At 46.0% G+C, this 22,447-nt stretch overlaps 1 protein-coding gene across 1 annotated transcript; it reads right to left on the bottom strand.

The window, feature by feature from the left end:
* Positions 1-9,616: 9,616 nt before the first annotated feature.
* LOC112814520 (peptidoglycan recognition protein 4-like) lies at positions 9,617-19,743 on the bottom strand. Its single transcript, XM_025860076.1, is given in 8 exon segments — positions 9,617-9,792; positions 10,856-10,974; positions 13,326-13,524; positions 14,854-15,006; positions 16,224-16,339; positions 17,757-17,974; positions 18,771-18,859; positions 19,692-19,743. Coding segments are annotated over 8 exon segments (1,122 nt in total).
* Positions 19,744-22,447: the final 2,704 nt, after the last annotated feature.

Raw genomic sequence — 22,447 nt, 5'->3', positions numbered from 1 at the left:
TTGCAGACTCATTTGCAAGGTTTCAGCAAGGATGAGAGTGAGATGGTGGGAGGGGAAGCCTGGGGAAAGAAGTAGAACATAAGGTTGTTTGTGAGGGCCCAGGGAACAGGAGCTGACCAAACAAGCAGGACAGCACCAGGAACTGTCAAGATGGTGGGTGGGTCTCCTCTCTGACCTCAGTCTCAGGACAGGCCACCTTGTCACTCGTCATCCTGATGTGCCAAGAACAGTTTGATGGCCACAAGTACAAGATGCCAACACCAACATATCCCTGCATCAAGTGCCCCAGCAGGTCTGCATGCATCTCTAGCCATTCTCCCCTGTGCCTGCACTTGCTGGGATTGCTGCTGGCCTGGAGGTGTTCCAACTCCACACCCACCACAACTTGCCCAGCCCCTGCCCTGGCCAGGAGCCAGACTACCTTCACCACCTCCTGGTCAAACTACATCAAGACTCTAGCTCCCTTCTGCCACTGATCCCTCACCTACCTTCCACCCCAACGACTACAGGAGTCAGCCCACACTGGGACCCCTATACTTGGAAAATGCCCAGGTCACCTGATTCAACCTCACTGCTGCAGAGAAGACACCAAGGATATTCGTTCACTCCACAAATATGTGTTAGCCTGCCATTATGTGCTGCTATACCTGACACCATCTCAGGAGCTAGGGAAACACTGGGGAGGTCCCTGTCCTCATACAGCTAACATCTATTGAGTAAGACAGATATAAAATGAAAAACAGCAGAATTAAAGATATGGTTCCAAATCATGCACTGTTGGAAAGGCACAAGTTTCTGAATGAATACGTGGCTGATGGATGATGGGGGGAGAGTTCTTCTCTGGAGACATGACATTTATTTTATTTTATTTTTATTAAATTATTTATTTAATTTCAATTTAGTTAATATATAGTGTATTATAAGTTTCAGGGGTAGAATTTAGTGATTCATCAGTTGCATATAACACTCAGTGCTCATTACATCAAGTGCCTTCCTTAATGCCCATCACCCAATTACCCCTTCCCCTACCCACCTCCCCTCCAGCAACCCTAGTTTGCTTCCTAGAGTTCAGTGTCTCTTATGGCTAACCTCACTCTCTATATTTCATCTTATTTTACTTTTCCTTTCTGTCCCCTATGTTCATCTGTTTTGTTTCTTAAATTCCACATACAAGTGAATGAAGACATGACATTTAGACCCGGAACTGAAGAATGTATAGAAATTGATCAGGCAAAGAAATGGAGGGGGGTTGGGACAACATTCCAGATAGAGAAGGTGCTGAGGTCCACAGTCCATGACCCTGTCTCAACTCACGTCTCTTCCTTGGTGCATCCCCTCTCCTCCCTTATTCCCACTTATCTCCAGATGAAAACCTCCCTGAGGGAAGGAGATATTGGTTGCCCTTAGTTTATTCAAGTGTTAAGAACATATGGTATTTTTTATACTTCAGCTTATTTGTGACATTGCAAATTCTTCCTCTCTTTTCCCTTTTAAATACCAGCCCAGAGAATTTCATTATTACCTAAACTTGGCAGAATAACAAACCAAAAGGGCTGAGCAAGTATCCTTAGATTCACTGAGCTAGAAGTCAAACCAAGAATCTCTGTGATTTCTTTTTTTTTTTAAGAATCTCTGTGATTTTAAGTAGCAGTATATGTTTATTTTATTTTTTTAAAAAAGATTTTATTTATTCATTTGAGACGCAGAGAAACAGAGAGAGAGAGAGCATGAGCAGGGGGAGAGGGAGAAGCAGGCTCCCCACTGAGCCAGGAGCCTGATGTGGGGCTCAATCCCAGGACCCTGGGATCATGACCCGAGCTGAAGGCAGACGCTCAACATGTGAGCCACCCAGGTGCCCCAGTAGCAGTATATGTTTAATTTCCTCACACCAGAAGTCTACAGGTCATGAAGTTCTATCCACCTTCCACAAGCCACACATCACTCAGAAAAGTCTTATCTGTTATATCTGGCTTGCTATATACATAAACACTATTTCCTGTGTACCTGGATCAGTAACAGGTTAGTGTGCCCAAAGATATCTTGAATAGTTAAGGGGCCACATCCAGATCAGTGGCCACTAGACCAGAAGATGCACACCTCATGAACCTCATGACATGTATGTAAAAAGAACAAAAAGGGAGGGGGCACCTGGGTGGTAGAGTCAGTTAAATTGTCAGACTCTTGGTTTTGGATCAGGTCATGATCTCAGGTTCATGCTTGTGCTCAGCACAGAGTCTGCTTAAGATTCTCTCTCCCTCTACCCCTGCTCTCTCCCTTTCTCTCTCTCAAATAAATAAATAAATATTTCAAAAGAAAGAACAAGAAGGGAAAATAATTAAGAATTGAGTTAAATTTAGTAAAAAACAAGAATAAAACTTCCATATTTGGGGTACATAAGAATACCAATAATAAATGAAATGATGACTGTGGGTTCTCCATAATGAAAATGGACTAATTGATAGGAATGAACAGTGACATCACACCGTACACATATACACACATCACACACACACCGCACACACAACACTACACATACCACACACACCACAAATACCACATACCACACACACATATGGACCACACACACATATCACACACACACACACCACACATACCACACACACCACACACATATGACACACAAACACTACACATACCACACACACATACACATATATACCATACACACACGTATACACCACACACATCAACACACAAACACACACACACCACACATATACAATACAACATATACACCACACACACATACACTGCACACACACTCCACACACACAAACGCATAAACACACATTTCAGCCACAATTTCTTTCTCCTTCTAGCCCTCACAGAATTATAGGGAGTGAATGGTTAATAGCACTTGCCACTGCATTTGTGGTTTCTGCATCAAACAGCAGAGATTTGTGGCTTGAGTGTAATTTGAGGTAGATTTCTGGAAAAACTGTACAAGACAATGGTGATGCAGGGAAAGGGGCCTCAATCTAGGTTCTTGACCACATCTCCTCAGTTATTTATCAAGGAAATGTGAGCACAGTGCCATCTTTGAAGCTTCTTGCAAAGGTCAAATGGGGCAATGTGTGTAGGCATGCCTGGAGGTTGTTGCCCAATGCCTGTGGATGTTTGGGAGGTGACTGGGGGTGTGAAAAAAATGCTGAAGATGAAGAAGGAGCTTTGGCTCATAGAGGATGATGAAATCAAAATCCAAAAGATTTCAGCAGATTTTAGCTATGAGGAAATACTGCTATAATATGACACTAAATCAAGACAAACTAGAGTCCCACACTTAGGTTGAAAAACAGGCCTGGTGAGGACATGATGGAGTAAGAGGTGGGGTATTAGCAGTTGTGATGGAAAGATCCACTGGGCAGTATGACCAAAAGGCAGTCTTGGAATGAATTGCTTATATTTTTTTTATTGAAGTATAATTGGCATACAATGTTATATTAGTTTCATATATACAATATAGTGATTCTATACATTACTCAGTGCTCACCACAGTGAGTGTAGTCACTATCTGTCACCATATGTTATTACAGTATTACTGACTATATTCCCTATGCTGTACTTCTCGTCTTCATGACATTCAATTATAACTGGAAGTTTGTACCTCTTAATTCTTTTTATCTATTTTACCCATTGCCCCCTTGACCTCCCCTCTGGCAACCACCAGTTTGTTCTGTATATATAAGAGTCTGGTTTTTTTGTTTGTTTCATTGTCATTGCTATCATTATTATTACAACATGAAATCAGAACTATACCATTTATAAATTAAAGAATATTGTTGGATTAGGGAAGTAATTACTCCTGTGAACTCTGTCTGAGTCAAGGGACCCTGGGTTTTTTGTCGAGTCCTGGCCACCCATTGTAAAGGGAACGTGAACAACCTGGAGAACAGCTTAATGTGCAGACAAAGAAACAGAAACTCAGTTCAGTGCTGGCATGCACTAGCTATGTGACCTTAAGAAGGTGATGTAATCTCTCCAAGCCTACCCTCAGTTTCCTCAGCTGTCAAAGGGCCCTACAGAGCTGTTTTGAAGATTAAATGAAATCACATACAGTGATTCCCTGCAGGAAGGAAAGACCACTGAATATTATTAGGCACTCAGCTATCTTAATTATTCATGTATGGGTGTCTACTCTGTGGGTCTGCTGTGATCTGGTTTGACCCCAGGTCAGTTTCCTCCTGATCCCTCCATCTTCACACCCTGGGCTCCTTCTCCTTCCCCAACCACCATATGATGAGCCAGTGGGAGGGACCCCATCCAGGACAGACCAGACAAATTACACTTGCCACCTGCTCCAAGACAAGTCAATAGACAATCAGAGCACCAGTTTCCCTTTGAAATCTGCATGTCTAAAATGTTTGCTGAGTAATGACTATGCACCAGGAGAAGATACAACATGACTGGGGTAAACACGGTCCCCACTCTCATGGCACTTATAATCTAGTGGGTCAGTCAGACAATATGTGCACACCTATGGGCACACACAGAGAGAGAAACATGTGAAAAAAAGCAATTACAAATGAACAGAATGCCAAAGAAGAACCAAATAAAAGAAACCTAATTTGGTGGCCTCAAGAGATGGACTCTTAAAAGAAGGAACATATGAGCCGAGCTAGAGAATGAGTTAAGAAATTCCCCATCTCCCCATCCATGCAGACAGCTGCATTATTCTTGGGTACCAAAAGGCTCCTGGCCACCCAGAGAGGGAACCCCTGGCTCCCTACCATGGGGAGTCACATTTTACTCCAGCCTCTGCAGAAAGTCCCCCAAGTCCCTGCCACACCTCCCAGGATGCCACACCTTCCAGGACCTCCCACCCCTCCTACCACTCTTCCCAGCTAATAACACCTTCCTCTCTCCCAGTCAGCATTTCTAATTAAGTCCTTGTCCTCAGCCAGCCCTGCCAGGCAAAACCTGCTGGGCCAGAAACATACCTGTCCTACTTCCGCTTCTGTGTGGCATTAAATTCTGGAAAATGTGTGCCTTACCCAGAGCCACCCCACCCTTGGCCTCCTGCTCTTCCTTCCACTCCCTGGCACCATGGCAGCCCTGGAGCAGTGTGGGGCACATTGGTGGGGATCGACAGTGCTAAGGCACAGGCCCCTTTCCTGCTGTTTCTTCCATGCTGCCATATTCTAGATGCTGGGGAGTGCAAAAGAAGAAGGGCAAAATCAGGGCAGACACAGAAGCAGAAGGGCAGAAACAGAAAATAAGCATCAAGGGGCAGAGAGGGAGGCAGTGTGAGAGAAAGAAAGAAAAAGAGAGAGATAAGCAGAGGTGAGAGGGAGACAGAGACAAAAAGTTACTAAAGAAGAGAGAGAGAGAGAGAGAGAGACAACTCAAGTGGGAAAGAAAGAAGCCAAAGGGACAGAGTATAGGAAGTGGCTGGGCAGGTGGGGTTGGGACACAGTTTTGCAAGATTTCTCTCACTCTTTCCCTTGCCTTGCTATGATTATTTAGTACAGACAAGAGAGAGTTGTCCATAAATTTGGAAATTCCAAATGGAAAATGCCAGATGCCGAGGGAATGTTTTCTTTTTTCATTTAGTCTTCAGGGACTGTATCTTCATTCTTTGATTTATGGTACTCCCTTCTACCCCAGCCTCATGGCGAGTTATCTCTAACTCTGGGCAGCATTTAGAACAAAGCACCTTCTTGATCACTGTTTTCTAACATTTTAACTAATATTTATTGGGACACAGTTCCTGCCCCTCCCCACCACACCCCTGGCTGTGGCCTTCATAGTGAGAAGGTCACAGAAGCATTCAAGGATGGTGGGGAAACTTTGGTGGTGGAGCATGTTTTGCCCCAAATCTCACTGATGGGGGTGGGGGGGTGCACCAGAAGGTGGGAGCAATGGTTGGCCTGGAATGAAGATGGAATTAACCTGTGAAAAATCCGACATGCTGCAACAGTGGGCAGTTTCTGGCAGTGGATTTTCCACTCTGACAAATATCTCAAGACCAGCTAAGGGAAGAGCAGCTGCCCTCCCAGGCTGGGAATGCTGCCTGTGCTCACCCAGCCCTGCCGAGGCATGGCTCCTGCCCTTCCATTGCACAGACACAAAGGCCCCCATGTGCCCCTGGAGATCCTGAGACTTGGCAGGTGTGGTGCAGCCTGGGGAGTCCAGGTCAGGAGGGAGAAGTGGGGGGGGAGGCAGTGAGGAGGCACCAAGAGGCTCAGGTGACATTCACGGGCACCTGGGGGGGGAAGATGTCATTTCTAGTCTGGAGAAACAAGAAGCCTTTTGGAAGAGCTAGCCTGGATAAGTGTCTTAAAACCTGGTATAATCGCAGTGGTCAGGAGTGGGGCAGGGACAGTGTGGGCAAAGCATCCAAGATGAACAAGCCCAGGAGGTGAGCCCATACCTTGCCCACCTGGGTTCATTCTGTGAGAAAAGGTAACTTGGAGTGAGATTGTGGAAAACCCTAATTGCCATGCTGAGTTGTTTACTTTACTCTGTCCAAAAGGAGGGACCACAAAATGATTTTGACCAGAGGAATGGTGCCATGCTCAGAATCTGAGTGTCCCTTCCTTTCTTTAACTCACTGAGTGAACTTGAATGGTCATTGACCTCTTTGGGTTCAATTTTCTATAAAATGTAGGGTTTTAGCCAGGTAAGTATTTTATTCTGGAACCAAAGAAAACTTCATTGGGTGTCTTTTTTTTTTTTTTTTCTCCCAGCTAATAGTTGTGGAAAACAACTGACAAGATGAGCTCTAGAATCCCTCTCATTCTGGCAGTCCAAGGGCCATGAAGGAGGTGTGTCCCTCCTTTACCATGGGCTCCTTCAGACCTGCCAAGTCCTGTGTGCCACAAGTTTCAGGCCAGCCTGGTCTCGCAGGGAGTGCCAAACTCCTGGGGCTGCCAGGGCTGGTGCCTGCAAAGGCACATCCTTCTTGCTGCAAATAGGACTAATAGATAATTGAAGGAAAGAGAAAGTTCTTCTCTAACCTTGAGGTCTTCCAGCTGGACTGGGAATTAAATTTATGTGAGATAGATCAACAGGAGAAAAAAACCTGAAAGTTTTATTAAGTGCACATGGAGGCCTAGGCATGAAATTGAGAAATAAAGAAATGACCAAAGCAGGCAGTTTTTATACTTTTTAGACAAAGAGACAATAAATTTGTCAGGCATTGACAGAACAAATAAAACTTAACTTTGGGAGCTTAGAGTAGTAAATTAGTAAAAAGTAACAAGAGTTGTTTATACAGACTTCTCTGTTCTAAATTCCCCACCTCTGGTGATAAGTATGTCTCTTTACCTTCTGTTACAGGAAAGGTACCTTTCACAGGAGGAGATTTATTTCCTGGTTTCGGGGGGATTGAGGAGGGTCTGAGTGTCCTTCTAGCACAGGCTGTCTTTTAAGTAACTTTTACCTAAAAGCATTGGTATGCCAAAGTGGCACATTTTGGGCAGCCTGCTCTTGACCTCTATGATAGCAAAACCACAGCAATAGCGACATGAATAGCCATACCTCCACGAACTTTAATAGAATCATTATCACATGCCAACCATAAGGTCTAAGACCTTACCACATTTCATTCACTTAATCCTCACAACAATCTTCTTGAGGTGGTGAGGGGTAGTATGAACCCCACTTTATATGATTAAGGGGAGTTGGGAAGAATTTCTCTATACTGAGGACTCAGAAAAGGCAACTGCACAGAATGGGCTGCCTCAGAATTTGCCATGAAAAAAAGCATTTGCCAGCTGAGTGCTCTGCTTTTACTTAGATTGTATATGTGAGACCAATACAAGTTAAAAATTTGGAGAAGACAATAGTCCAGACCATGCAGTGTTGTTGATTTGAGGAGGCCTTGATGAGTGCTGGTGGAAGTGGGGGAGTCTACAGCCCTGTCCACAGCCTGCCTGGGACAGGGGTTAAGGGAGGTCAACAAGACCCTGAGGCCTGGGGTTTGAATCAAAGGGAAGAGAACCTTCCTCAATCAAAGGTAGGATTATAAGAAAGGTCAAGAAATTTGAAGGACACAGTTTTTATCGTGATACTATTTCTCAACATCTCACATCCAACTTGTCGGCTACTCCCTGTGTGAAGGGCTGGGAAACTCATCTTTGATGTTTTAAGAGACGGAGAAACATAAGGTTCTTCTGGGAAGTCTGTATCCAGCCCCCTCTCCCCAAGAAAGGAGCCCCTGGTGGAGAGAGCTCAGGGGGTTCTCCAGGAGCCACCTCTTGCCGGCTCGGTAAATCAGGAAGGGGCACTGGGTCCTCTAGCATACTTGACCCTCCAGATAAACCATTCCTTCCTCTGTTTACATGCCAGGTGGCCTGAGGGCAAATAACAAAAGGACAGCAAATCCAGTAAGATCACAGGGACAGTCTTTGAAAAGCAAAAGGGCTGTAAAACTGAGAGGCTGTTAAAACCTGCCTAGTTGAAGATATGTAAAACACTCTAAGGGCAAAGACACTGTATGAATACCAAAGGTGTAGAGGGGAAAAAAGTCCATGTTTCTGGCTACTTCTTTTTATCCCTCCCCTCCTTTTTCCTGTTGTTTCCAGATCAGGAGAAAGAAGAGCCAACCCATGTGCTTCCAGTGAACAGCAGAATACTGCCTACCCCGTATGGAATACTTCAGTGTCTGGCTTCTCTCTGGGCAGGAGGAGCCCAGACCTGGAGGGTTGCAGAGTGCCCAGGCTCTGGGTCCCCATTGAACCCCACACCCAGTGGACACAGCTAGGCAAAGGCAGACTACAGGCACAGGAGACTTGTGTGTACACAGCCCAGATGGGCCTGGAGGAAGGCAGTCTCTGTCCTCAGGGAGCTCAGGGAGGACAGGAGATAGGACCCTAGAGGCACAGCAACCATTACACATAAGCCACCAGAGCTGGCTCTGAGGCTCAGACTTGGAAGGGCAGGAACAGAGAGAAAGCTGGCAGGAGGGAGGACTGCCCCAGAAGGCATCCCCAGAGAAGGGGTGGTGGAGCAGACTGAAAAGGGGAGCAGGGACTCGATCCACTCATTCGTTTATTCATCCAACAAATTTCTGTAGTGACTACTAGACTCCAGACACTGCTGAGGAACTGAGGACATGGGGACAAATAAAACTGGAAACCCTCACAATCCAGTGGAGAGGAGAAGCACACCTATAAGTGATAGAGCTCTGAAATAAGGGCCATATCCACATGTGGACAAGTCAGTGTGTGAGCAGGGAGGGGCTTCAGGCCTTGAACCTGGGTCCTGTGTGAATCTTGGGGGTTGCCGGGCAGATGGCAGGGCTAAGGTACATGGGGCAGAGGGGCAGCCAGAAAGGGAAAGCGAAGTCAAACAAGCATCAGCCCAACTTCCCACCTGGCTTAGGAGCTGGGTGCCCAGGGGAGGGGAAGATGAGGAGAGAGGAAGGTGGGACCTACTCAGAGGGCTGGGAATGCCCAGCTCTGGGGTCTCAGAGCTACTTGGAGGATGGTGGGGTGCTAGCAGTAGAGGATCACACTAACCTGAGAAAGGAGGGACAAGATGGGGCTGACTGGGAGGGGACACCAAGTGTTGAGTCAGGGTGGAGGGTGAGGACAGGGGAAGCCTAGCAGCCAGGCAGGCACAGGGAACAGTCTCAGAAGGAGCAGGGGCTCCCTCAGTGTTTGAAATGAGGCCAAGCCTTAATGATGTTGTACAAAGCTTGTCCAGGAGACAGGGTGTTGACAATATCACTGTGCCCCACCAGCAGGTAGTTGGGAATTAAATATCCCTTGTCCACTGCACACTGCAGGTTCTGGGCTGCTTCCAAGGCTGCAGCATTGGGTGGGGTACCTGCAAAACAGTTATCTCTCTGTTACAGGTTTCCAGGGCACCCTGCCCAGGTCAGGACCCACTCCTGAATCCCCCCTAACCCACCCCTACCACCATGCTAATATATTCTGATACTGCCAGACACCCTATAGACAGAAAATCAAGTCAGGACTCAGATTCCTCAGCACCAAAGTTCTTCTTGAATGAAAAGAGCAGAGCCTGGGATAAGACATACAACTGTTTGGGGGATGCATGGAGACTTTGTCCATTGCAAATATTTAACATGGTAGTTCTCAACTGAGGGAATTTAGCCTCCCATGGGGACATTTAACACTGTCTAGAGACATTTTTGGTTCTCAAGCTAGGCAAAATGTGTTACAGGCATCCAGTGGCAGAAGCCAAGGTTGCAGCTAAGGGTCATACAATGCACAGGTCAGCTCCTCTACAAAGAGTTACCTGAGCCAGGATGTCAATAGTGTTGAGGCTGAGAAACCTTGCTTTGGCCACAAGCTGTGCTTCCTGTACCTTCACACGCCCAGCCCATCCCCAGACACCTTCCTAGGTATCCCCTTACCCCACCCAATATCCAATTTAGTATCAGACTGAACCAGCCCCAGTGACATGGCTCTTCCCAGAGGTGCAGCAAAAGTTCCCAGAGTCTAAACAAACTCTAGTCAAGAGCTCTGAGCAATGACAATCCTCAGTGTACACTCTGGATGCAGAGACAAGGGCTAATCCAGGGCTGTGGCAAATAAGGTAAGGGTCCCCACATTGTTGCCATGGTAAAAACTTAGCAAAATATATGTACAAAGATCTTTTCTCCTTGTCTTATATGTGTTTTGGATGTCAGAAGAGAGAGACATTTGGTTGGGTGTGAAGAAGATTGATTCAGAGTGGGCATTCTGTCTGGGAGGGGGTCACTCTGGTCACACTCAGCTTAGTCAAATGACAAATCTGAAGCTGGGTAAATCCAGCATATGCAGGCACTGAAGTGATCCCTGAGTTTGATGCTGTTGTCTTCCAATTAGGACACTCTCCCTCAAACACCATACAATGACTGCTACTGCCCAAAGCATCCACTTACCCAAGAAGGTGCCCATAAAGGCAATGCTCAGGGCAATGTCATTGTAGCCAGGAGCACGGGAGCCTTGGACATTCCACCCCACTCCTTCATAAATGACACCATCCTGCCCCACGAGGAAGCTAGAGGACCATGAGGGGAGATGGAGATCAGCATGACAGACAGACAACCTGGGATTGTTTCATTTATTCATTTGCTCATTCATTCAATCACTCATGCCTTTACTCGGCAGACACTGATTAGCTATTAAATTCTAAGCAGAGTTACAAAAAAGACAGTCTTTGCCAGGGGTGCGCTCATCAAAGAGGGGGAAGGGAAGGAAGTGCTATTTATAGCCTTTACTGATTTCTGTGGTGTAAAACTCCTACCATGGCTGATTTTCAGCCCCTGGTGATTTAACAAAGGCCCTGGCTCTCCAACAGTCTGCTCTGATGAGCCCATCCAGCTCTGGCACACTGCTGCTGCCCCAAGAAGTTCATAGTCTAGGAAGAGAAAAGCAACAACAGCCATCCCTGCAACCTGGCCTTCCCCATACCTCACTAATGACACTGTTTCCCTGGAGGTGAGCTGTGGCTGCCTTACCACTAAGGTCAAAGTACACTTCTCCAGTCCTGCCTTGCCTGATCCCTCTGCATCCACAAATATCCTCCCCCCTTCACTTCCATCGCACTCTACTCTCCCAGGTGTCTTTTGTGACTGCCCCCTCCTTTGCACCTTGTCTCCCTGTGTCCTTTCCTTAAATATGTAGTTCTTCATGTCTTTCTGATACAAATCTTATATCAAACCCTGCTTTTAGTCCCTTGGCAACACAGTCCAAACTCCCCAGCTTAAGTGACAAGATCCTTCATGAGATGGCCCCTGTTTGCCTTCTTACCTTTCACCATCCCTCTCTTTGTCATCTATTTTTATTATGATAAACTTCCCTCAGTTACTCAAAGACACCATTCTCAAGGTGGCATCCAGGATTTTCCACAGAGGTCCTTTTTCTGTGTTTGAAACAGTCTTCCCCCTCCTCTGACAAGCTCACTCATTTCTTAGGTCAGCTGATATGTCACCTCTCAAGTGTACTTCCTTCACACTCAATCCCCCAGCAAGCTAACAAGTTAAAAATGTATCCTGCTTACATCTTTGCACCCTCTATCATAACACTTAATGTATTCTATTAGGATTTATTCCTTTAATTATCTTTCTCATTCAGCAGAGTATTAGCTCCATCAAAGCAAGAACCATATCTGTGCTACATCTGATAGCATCCCCAGAGCATAACCTCATGCCACAGAGTAGGCACTCAATTGTGTTCTCAGTGAACTAATTTATAGCAAGTGGGTGTTTACTCCTGACTACAGATCATTTCACAGTGAGCAGGGTAATGAAAGTTATAGCAAAAAAGACACAATAAAAGGTCAAAAGCCAAGGGACAAGAAACTGACCTCTGAAGCCTGAATGGAAAAAGGAAAATGTCCTCTCTCAGCACCCATCATTTTCCAGTTTAGGTTCAAAACATATAGTCAATTTTCAGGTATACATTCTAATCAAAGAGAACAACCCTGTGAATAATCCTGCATAGCAGGATCTAGCAGAGCACATGGCAAGTCTTAACAGTTGAAAGGTATTGAAGGAAGTTTTCTCCTATCTCAAAAGTGTTGCAACTAAAACAGGATGGAGATAAGACAGGCTATCAGCCCAGAATCACATGGTAATTGTGATTCCATGGTAATCACAATTGGTAAATCCAAGCCAATTAGATTTGGTAATCCAATGGTAATTGGTAAATCCAGCCAAGGCAGGGCCATTGCACAGAGCTATGCTGCTTGCACGCTGCACAGAGTGCCTGGCCAGGAGGCAAGGAGGGTCTAAAATCCAACTCCACTAGCTAAGCCATCATGCCCCTAGAGGAAGGGCTCCTTGATTAATGTGTCCTGTCTGGATTAGTGGTGGCCCATTCTGAGACTTAACATTCAGTGTAATTGTTTCTGATGGACTGAGATGGTGTCTAACCCCATACATCTTATCTGTGGGCTTGGAGAGCATCCTACAAGAAGTTTTTATTCTTTCATTAGGTCAGTGTGCTCATTATTAAAAAATTATAGATATTGGCATTAGAGCAATCAGAGGATATTATCTGGTGTTTCCGCTTGCCTTCAGACAGGAAAGATATTCTCTACAGGCTTCACAATCTTGCATGTATACAACTTCCTCTAGTATCTTTCCAGCAGTCTTGGTCTCCATCATGTCAATATAAGATATTTAAAAAGGACACGTTTTGAGTACATGCTCAAGGAGATTGACCACCCTTTTAGCTATATCCTAAGTAAGGCTCACCCAGAGTTGCATGAAAAATCAATGTGGTTAAACATAGCACACCTCTCATATGGTGGGCACTCAGTAAACATTATTTTCCCTTCTCTCCCATTCGAAGATTCATAGTCTGCCCTCAGGTAAAAGAAGCCCACATGTCCTCAGGTCCACTTACTTATACCCAATGTCACATGAGTTCAACCTGTCTATGAAGAAGGACTGGATATCTTGGACCAGCAAGTAGCATTCATCAGACATGATGCAGGTTTTCCCAGCAGTGTGGATGATGACGACGTACTTAGCCGGGAGGTTCATCTTGGCGCAATGGGTCTCCCTGGCCTCCCATGCAGACCGTAGGATAATGTTGGAGAAAGCTGAGGAGGGGGGCAAAAAAAACCGGATGTGTGGACTTATTGTGCCCACCCATGTCGACTACCTCACTACTTAACATCCCCATGGCCTCTGAGCATCCTGACCTGACTCTGACTGTGGAACTCAGGAGAGCCCACCTGGGAGTGGAGTATGTCTGCCTGATGGGATTATACGCAAGAAGCAAGAATCATAGAGCCATGGGATCTAACCCAAAAACAGAACCCAAAGGACAGTGGGTATATTGATCCTAAGAAGATATGGATATTCATCCCCAAGGGCAAAGGATATCTTATCTATCTGCATGATTGTCTTGTGTGTATGTGTGTGTGCCTGCATGACAGGGCCCTTTGGACAAATCAGCTGAATTATCAACTGAAAGCATGTCTTTGAAACTCATCTGTAATCCCTAAAACTCTCTGTCAATATAAGCAATCATTAATATTAGTTGATAGCACTAATCCAAAGGCAGAGACCAGATTTACTCAGAGCTTTCATATAATAGATACAATTATCTTTAAAACTTTATTAAGTCCAGGAAAAGGTTGAAAGTGGTTGTTAACTATATTGTCTTTTTTTTTTTTTAAGTAAACTCCACGGCCCCAGTGTAGGACTCAAACTTATGACCCCATGATCAAGATTTACATGCTCTATAAACTGAATCATCCAGGTGACCCTTAACTATACTGGTTTTGATGCTACTTTTAAACCCCAAATCTACCTTTTACCTAGTGCTTATTACCCAAAGTACTGTAACAACTTCCTCTGATGTCTGTATAGATGGCGATGTAAGCACTTTGGTCTATCAGTGCTGTTGTGGTTCTTGTATTCAGAAAGATGTGCATTTGTGCTTTTGTGCTTCTATGTGTTAGATGCCTATTCCTCTCCATGTTTTTTTTCCCTCCACAGCACTTTTCACCTTATAACATACCAAATATTTTATTTACTTATTTGTTTATTTTTTTTCTACCCTCTAGGTTGAAACTTCATAGGGCACTGCTTGTGTGTTTTGTTCCATGATATATCCTCAGTGACTAGCAGGTTCTCAGTAAATAATTGTTGACTGATTGAAGAAATGGATGCACATATATTACACTATGCTAATGCCATGGCTCTATTATTCTAGGAATCTGAGAGATAAAGAGGTGACCTGGAGGGTTCCTCTCAAGGTGTGCCAGCCCAAAGGTTCAGAGAGCTGGGTGACCGGTTGCCTATCAGAAAGGATCCAATGAGACCCTGACTGAAAAGTCACTCCCAATGGTGTTTGGAAATTAGTAGGGGGTAGGCTGGGTGGGTGGGTCTAGAGGGAGGCCCAGTAGGGTTGAAGGTCTTACCTTTCTTGGGACTTGCCTTCTGAAGAGGGAGTAGGCAGTTCTCACCTTTCACGAGAAGTGGCTGAACATACTTGGGTGACAGGTGGCCCTTCTGGACAGCATAGGAGATCAGGCCCTCCATGGCTGACAGGGCAGCAGGGCTGTGACTGTGGCCTGAAAGAGAGCCATCTATGGCAACCTGGGTCTGACCTGAGTTTCAGGGGGCTGTGAGGGAAGGACTAGATGCCCTGCCAGCCCTTACACAGCTGTTAGAGGGAAACTGGCTCATCCCCCAGGTTAGAAAGCCTGAAAGTCAAGGATCCACCTGGCCCAGGATGAAGACCTTTCCCAATGACCTGCCAAAACTTCATTCATTGCTCTTTCTCCATGGAAGAGCTGGAACACAGCCCCATGCTCAGGAATGCCCAGCTAGCTGGGTCAGGGTTTCCCATCGGCAAGGGCCCTTCCAGGCATGTGACAGCTTCTTTCCCTGCATTAACTTCCTTAATCCTCACCAAAAACCTCTGACATAGATGCTATTATTAGCCTCATTATTCTCAGAAAGAAACTTGAGGCTTCAAGAAGCAACATGCTCAAGACCCTACAGCTAACAGAGTGACACCCAGGTAACAATGAGTGGTCACAAAAACAAACCAAGCTGAATACAGAGTCCTCTGGTGTGTGGAAACCATCCTGGAATTGAAAATGGAAAGTGTGAGCTTGCCTTTTGATTCTTCTTGGGTCACTTCCTCTCTGGAATTCAGGCTGTACTTTGTGTAACAGCGATCAGGAAACTTGTCTGGATTTTCTCACAGAGTATTGGGAGGGGACAATAAGAAACTAGACATGCAAAGTCAGTGGAATGGTCCTGGAGCAGGTATGCTAGGATGCTGGGAGAGCTGGGGGGGATGGGCAGCAGTAAGACTAGAAGAAAGTGGAAGGGACGCAGGGATTAGAGGCCTCAGAGTGGTTTTAAAAATTGTACAGAAAATCTTGAGGTAAGGGAGATGGAAGGAGGAGGTGCCTGGTAGGAAATGGGAAGCAGGGTCTGGTGCTGGAGAAGGTTTAGAGCCAGAGAGGAAGATGTGACAGTCACTGACAGAAGACAGCAGAAGCCCACATCCCTCCATGATGACAATGAGAAGGTAGCAAGGCTGTGGAGAGAAGGCTGTACAGCACCTCCACTGCAAGATATCCAGAGAGAGGAGACAGCTCGGAGACTGAGAAGGAAGCCAGAGGAGGGAGAGAAGAACAAATACCATTCATGTAAGCCGAGAGAGGGGAACTCCAGGAGAGTAGATCATCAGGGAAGTAGGAGAAGGTCAAGGAGGCAGTGTGGAAACAAAGAAGTAGGTAACTCTTTGGAGAAGGGCAGCTGGGATGACCATTACCTTCCTTGGTGCCAAAGAAAGCAAAGCCCAGGGAGATGTTGTAGCCCTGGGTGTGCATGCCTTGGACATTCCAGCCAACACCTTCATACACCCTGCCATCGTCCCCAACCAGGAAGCTGTGGAGCAGGGAGATATAGGCTGAGTGTCTGGCACTGTGGCACATCCCCACAAGAGGAACCACTTATCAGTCCCCAAAGGGAGAAGGGTTCAAGCTATGCTCACTACAGAGAATTTGCATGGACTTGTCCCAGACAGTGGAAAGACAAAGTCAATTATATTCCCTTAGAATTCAGAACCCACCCCCACATTCCCTACCTCCTTCCTTTGTTCAGATGCCCAGGCTTTATGTAAATTATCCTATACACTCAGGAGGAGGAGAGGTCCTGGTGCCACCACAGTAGCTAACACAGACCCAATTACACTGAGATTCTTCTCAGCCTCCATATTGCCTCAAACATGGCTCTCCTCCTTCCTCCTAAATGCATGCTACCTGTGTCATCTCCACATAGACTGTTCATATGATTTCTCCTTGCCAGGTTCCTGTCTTATATAGACTTCTCAGGAAGTAGCTCCTCAGATAAGGACATGGATACAGGCAGTTTATTTGAAAAGGGATCCCAAAAGCCAGTATGAGGGAGCAAGGAGAGTAAATCAGAAGCAAGAAATCCAACAAAGTGTGAACAATTGGGCTGGCTTCACAATGGCTAGCTGGAGCTCAGAACTGTTCCTCCCATTGTCTGCCACCAGATAGGTGAACTTACAAGGAACTGAGTACATGCACCTAATGATTGTCCCTGAGAAGGACTGGGGGCTGAGGAAGTTATTTACAACTCTTGCCCTGCAAGGGGACATTAACTCCCCTTCACCATCAGGGGTGGTAAAAGTCTAAAGCAGAAAAACTGAGAGATGTGGAGGGTACTCAAAGTGGAAAGCCATCACCATGCATAGGAACTGCTCACAACTAGGTAAGGTCAGAGGTGGGCTGAGGACATGTGGTCCTAGGCACTAAGAGGGTCCACTACAGTGACCACTAGAGTAACAGATGCCTTGCCAAGTAAGAGCCCCCTGCATATGGTGAGGTGGGACATGTGGTGGGCAAAGAGACAGTTTTGAGTCAGTCTGGGCTCTACAACCTTGTAGCTGTGTGACTCTGAGAAACCCAGACAACGTCCTGGCCTTGGTCCCCTCACCTGGAGCATGGCAATAGTAATGTATGCCTGACCAACCTCACATGTTTTTGGTAGAACAAATGCACCCATGCACTTGGTAGTCATTCATAACTATCAGTGTGCTACGTGAAAAAGTTTTGGAGGGGGATAGGAAGTATAGTTATTACTTAACCTTCCTTGCATCCTTTTAGGAGATCTCATAGAAAATTCAAAAGGATTTGGAATTTTATAGGGTTTTTCATATTTTATTCACTATAAACCTGATATATCCTCAACCCGGGAAATGAGGAAAGAAGACATGAGTAAAGGTGGGAGAAGAACCCTAAGGAGCAGCATTGACCATATACCCCCACATAGCCCTTACTTGTAGGCCATGTCACACCAGCTGTTGTTGTGCATGTGATGGGCCCGCAATTCCCAAAGCCTCTGACTGCACATAGTCTGGTTGTGACACTCCAGTCCAGGGACATGGTGCGTGACAAGGAAATCCACGGGCATGGTCAGTGGGGTTCTGCAGGCAACAGCTTCTCCCCCCCCCCACTCCTTGTGAGAAACAATTGTGAAGACATCTGTTGGGTAACCACAAGGACATCACTCAGTGCATCCTGCCCCATCACTGCCTCACTACCCCCCTGGGCCATGGGTGCCATTCTAGGCTGAGTCTGCCCCACAGGGGTGGAAAAACCCTGGGAGGAGGGCTTCAGCAGGCACACACACCCTCTCCTTCTCACCTCCACATCTATTTCTCCTCCACTGCCCCACTGCAAAGTATGCACCTGCCCAGAGAAGCTTGGATGCTCTGCTCACCTATCCAGGGCATCCCCACTGGGACAGACTCCACCCTGAAGCTCCTGCCCTGCTCTACTCCTGGACCCCTGCTTTAGGAAGCAGCTCCTTCCCACTGCTTCCCCTGGGAAAGCCTGAGTGGCCCCTCTGGGTTTCACTGCAGCACTAATGCCTTCAGGGCACACTATGCTCACTGACAATTTGCTCTGTGACTCTGACTGTGTCCTTTGTCCTGCCCTGAGTGCTTTTTGAGGGGATTACATCTCTTCCACAGCCTAGGGGCTCTCTCCAAATAGGGCCTAGCTCTCCCATTCAGTCAGACAACTCCCTCAGGGCAAGGTGTGAGTCTCCATCTTCAGGCTAGGGGGCCCTAAGTGCAGAGGCTGAATCTCCCTGTCCTGTTTTCTGTCCTCTCCTGGTACCACCCCAGACCCCCAAGGCCTGTGGCATCCCTGCAGGTGTTTTGCTGATGTTCCACTGCCCCATCTGCCCCATGCCAGCTACAAGGGGCAGTGCAGATCTCAGAAGCACTCTGGTCACAGAACATACCCAGCTGTCTTTAAGGCTCCTCACCATTGAGACTGAGTTTTCCTTTCTCAGTGAGATGAGAGATGTTGCCAAACAGGTCCTGAAAGCCCTCTGATACATCTTTGGCTTGTGTTTCATCTCAGGAGAAATCACCTGCAGAAGAACAGTCCATTTTACATTGGTCCTCAGAGAACCCCAGTACTAACAATCTCAGTGACAGACTCAGGCCAGATCACTGAGGTCCCTTCAGGAGACCCCTCTAGGCTGACTAGATGACCACCTCCATTTGCAACACATGCATGCTTTCCTTCAACACCAACTCCAGGGAATCCCCAGAACACAGTTAAATAGCCAAGAGCAGGGAGTCAGAAATATATCCGTTTCTCATGAGCTGTATCTATATACACTATTGGGAAAACAACAACAAGTTAGAAGTGTATCTAAGCATCTCAAAAGCACAAGGTTCTCTTTTGTATGGATTTTACCAAATAGAAACAATGAGAGGATAATGCAAAAAAAGGATTAGAATTATTTGCACAAATCAAGTCAGCTCTTCCAGGCCTGACTTGGGGGCATGTACTGTGCCCAAGCTCCTGTGTGTGTGACTGACATCCCTAGCCCCAAGGAACTTTCTCTTACTGAGAAGCATAAACCCCAGCCACATGAAGAGAATCATTGCTTCCATTGCTCAGGTGCAAAATCCTTCATGTGCATTATCTCATTTAATCCTCAAAAATTTGGGAAATCATAAATTTATCTCAATTATCAAGTGGGAAAATTAAGACTTAAAGGGCTGAATAATTTGCTTAAAATCATTGCTGGAGGGAGGCCAAGGATTTGAAACCAGGTTTACAGACTTCAAGTTCTGTGTTCCAAATGCAAAGCTATTCTTTCACCTGAAGGGAGAGGCAACATTTAAAGAACTCTGCTGTAAAAGTAGATGATCCTTCTTAGTTACCCTCTGATCCAGTGAAGGAAAACTCACCCCAGGCCCTAAGACCAAGAGCCAAGACACAAAGCCACAGCAGCAACCTCATGTGGTCCTAAAACATTGACAGGAATGTGTGGAATTCAACCCTAGGAGAGACACTGACAGTTAACCAGACCATGCTTCACTCCTCAAACAAGGCACCCACCCCACTGCATGACACCCCTGTCTGCCTCCCTGCCAAACTATGGGCCTCCTGAGGGCCAGCAGCTAGCCAGGACTCTCAAGGTCCCCAGTACATGTCAGGTGTTCCTTGGATGGGTAAACACCCTCATTCTGTTTCCCTGTGCAACTAGATTTCACTGAGTGACTACTATGTACAAGGGTAGCATAGAATTCGCTCATGCAATCTTATTTAATCCTTATGCTAACCTTGCCATGTAGGATTGTAACATCCATTCTTATAGAAGAGAACTATAAGATCCAGGAATAATAGAACTAAGAAATCCAAACACACATGGATGGGTCTAGTGCAGAGAATTCCTTCCCAGTCGGGGATGTGGTGGGGTGAGAGAGGGTACAAGAGTCAGTGGGTGGGGGTCCCCAGTTCTAGGGCAGAAGAGATATGATCTTAATGCTCCATGTGGTACATCCAGTCCCTTCCAAGGGAGAGAGCTTCTCAACAAGAAACACACTCACACCCACACTCAGAAATATCTGTGGGTCCCATGCTGTCCCAGTCCCACAGATCAGGGTGCAGGTGGCTCTCCCATCACTGGCTGGCAGTTCCTCCCTTCAGACTTGGCCTCTGGCCCTGCCCTCCTTCTCCAGCTGCCACTTCCCAGGCCTTCAGGCTCTCTCTCACCCCAGGGCACTCCCTCCCTTGGAAGGGAGATCTTGGGCTCTGGCTTTCCAGAGAGAAGAGGAATACCTGGATCCCTAACAGAAGTTGGAGAGGGGGCAGAGTTCTGAGGCTCCCACAGGTTCCAACCAGGGCACTCAGAGGAACTGAGGGAGACCAGACTCAAGCTGAAAGCAAGGCCTCGCTCTGTGAATAAGCCCAGGTACCTCCTCCCTGGGAAATGGCATGATTGCCCAAGGCTCCCTGAGCTGCTTCCTCATCCCCAGCCCTTAAGATGCCTGACCAACCCAACATCTGGGAACTTTCTGGCCTTGGAGACTGTAAGAGGAACAAATTTTGCCATCCCAAGATATGCTTCTTTGGCATATTGATTATTCCAAGCTGGTTATTTTTTTAAGGAAATACACAAGAGCCATGAGAAATTCTGAAAACCAAGAAGTCCCCTTTCATAAGAGGCATTTACATGAATAAGGGAAATCTCCATGTGTAAGGGTGTCTCCTTCAGTACGAGGAAAAGGGGGTGACTGTCAAATCTCCAGAAGATGCAGTCAATGGAGAAAGCAATGACTGAAATCTGCTTAAACTTTGCCCTTATTTGCTATGTTTTTTCTGGTGACCTCCCACAACTGGCAGGTCTCCCTGCCATCAACATTTTTTATCTTTAGCTGAAAATGGTATTCAAGGTGATGGCTTTGGCCATTTCAGTGTGTTACTCAGTTTTCCTGGGGCTCTGCCATGTATACAGGAGGTATATAATTTCTTAAACTTTGTTTGATTTTCCCCTATTAATCTGTCTCACATCAATTTAAATTTTAACCCAGCTAAAGAACCTTGAAGGGCAGAGGAAAATTGTTTTCATCCCCAACAAGACTGACCTGCTCCAGGACTGTCAAGGCTGTAGATAAGGTTCACTGACCAATACCCCATCCTTCCTCACCTTCTTCCAATGGGTTCACCTGCACAGGTAGGATAGGGGCAGAGAAATAGAAAGGTACATTCCAGGAGGCAGCACACAATGCCGTCATCACTAGAACTTATCGTGGCCCATGCATCTACTACCCCCACCATGAATGCCTGGCCCCTCACCCACTCCCAGCTCAAGGCCTTATTGCAGTCATCACCTGTTTCCATATCCCACAGCTGGCCTCCTGGAAACCATGAGTCTTCATAGAATCTTCACAGAAGAAACTCCACATGATACTTCCCTAATGGGAAGGGACTTGCAGGGTTCTCACCTGTAGGGTTCTCACCTCCCTGGGAGTTGGGGCAGCCTCCTGAGACTTCAGAAAGAACCCTTCTAAAGGAATGTCCCAAATCCAGACAGGTGGCCCTAAGTGGGACTGCAGTCTTATGCTCAGGACTTTGGGCCCCAGAAATGCCCCCTTAAGGAGGCCCCATGAATGCGCCAGTTCCATATATATATATATATGGCTGACATGGTCTCAAAAATGAACAGAGTAAAATTTTACTTCAAGGAGAATAACCAATGATATTTGTTAGCAATAATAAAATCAGAGCTTTCAAACAAAAATTAGAATTTTGGAAAATTTGTGTTGGCTACTATGTGTTTGACAGTCTTCCAATACTTTAAGACTTTTCTGATGAGACCAGTGGTGATATTAATATATGTGATTTTATACATGCACATATTCAATATTGAAATGTGTCTGTGTTTGGAAGATGTGGCTAACTCAGTGAATCAATATTTTTCAAATGTCCAATATATGAACTCACGAAATGATGCCTGAATAGCAGAGCCATTCATATTTCATGATAGACAATGAATTTTAATTTCACGATGGACAACAGAGAAAAAAGGACTCATCGGTATGGTTTCAGATTCTACATTGCAACTAAGCTTAAGAGACGTCCACTTATTGAGTTTGTGTCTTATCAAAGAAGAATATCCATACTGATTTTTTTAAATATTTATTTTAGAGAGAGAGAGAGA

Source organism: Callorhinus ursinus, unplaced genomic scaffold (genome assembly GCF_003265705.2).
Source record: "Callorhinus ursinus isolate GAN/ISIS: 27379988/994484 unplaced genomic scaffold, GSC_fseal_2.0 scaffold138, whole genome shotgun sequence".
NCBI lineage: Eukaryota > Metazoa > Chordata > Mammalia > Carnivora > Otariidae > Callorhinus > Callorhinus ursinus.
The sequence above is the reverse complement of the archived record's forward strand: the minus strand, read 5'-3'. Positions and strand labels throughout refer to the sequence as shown.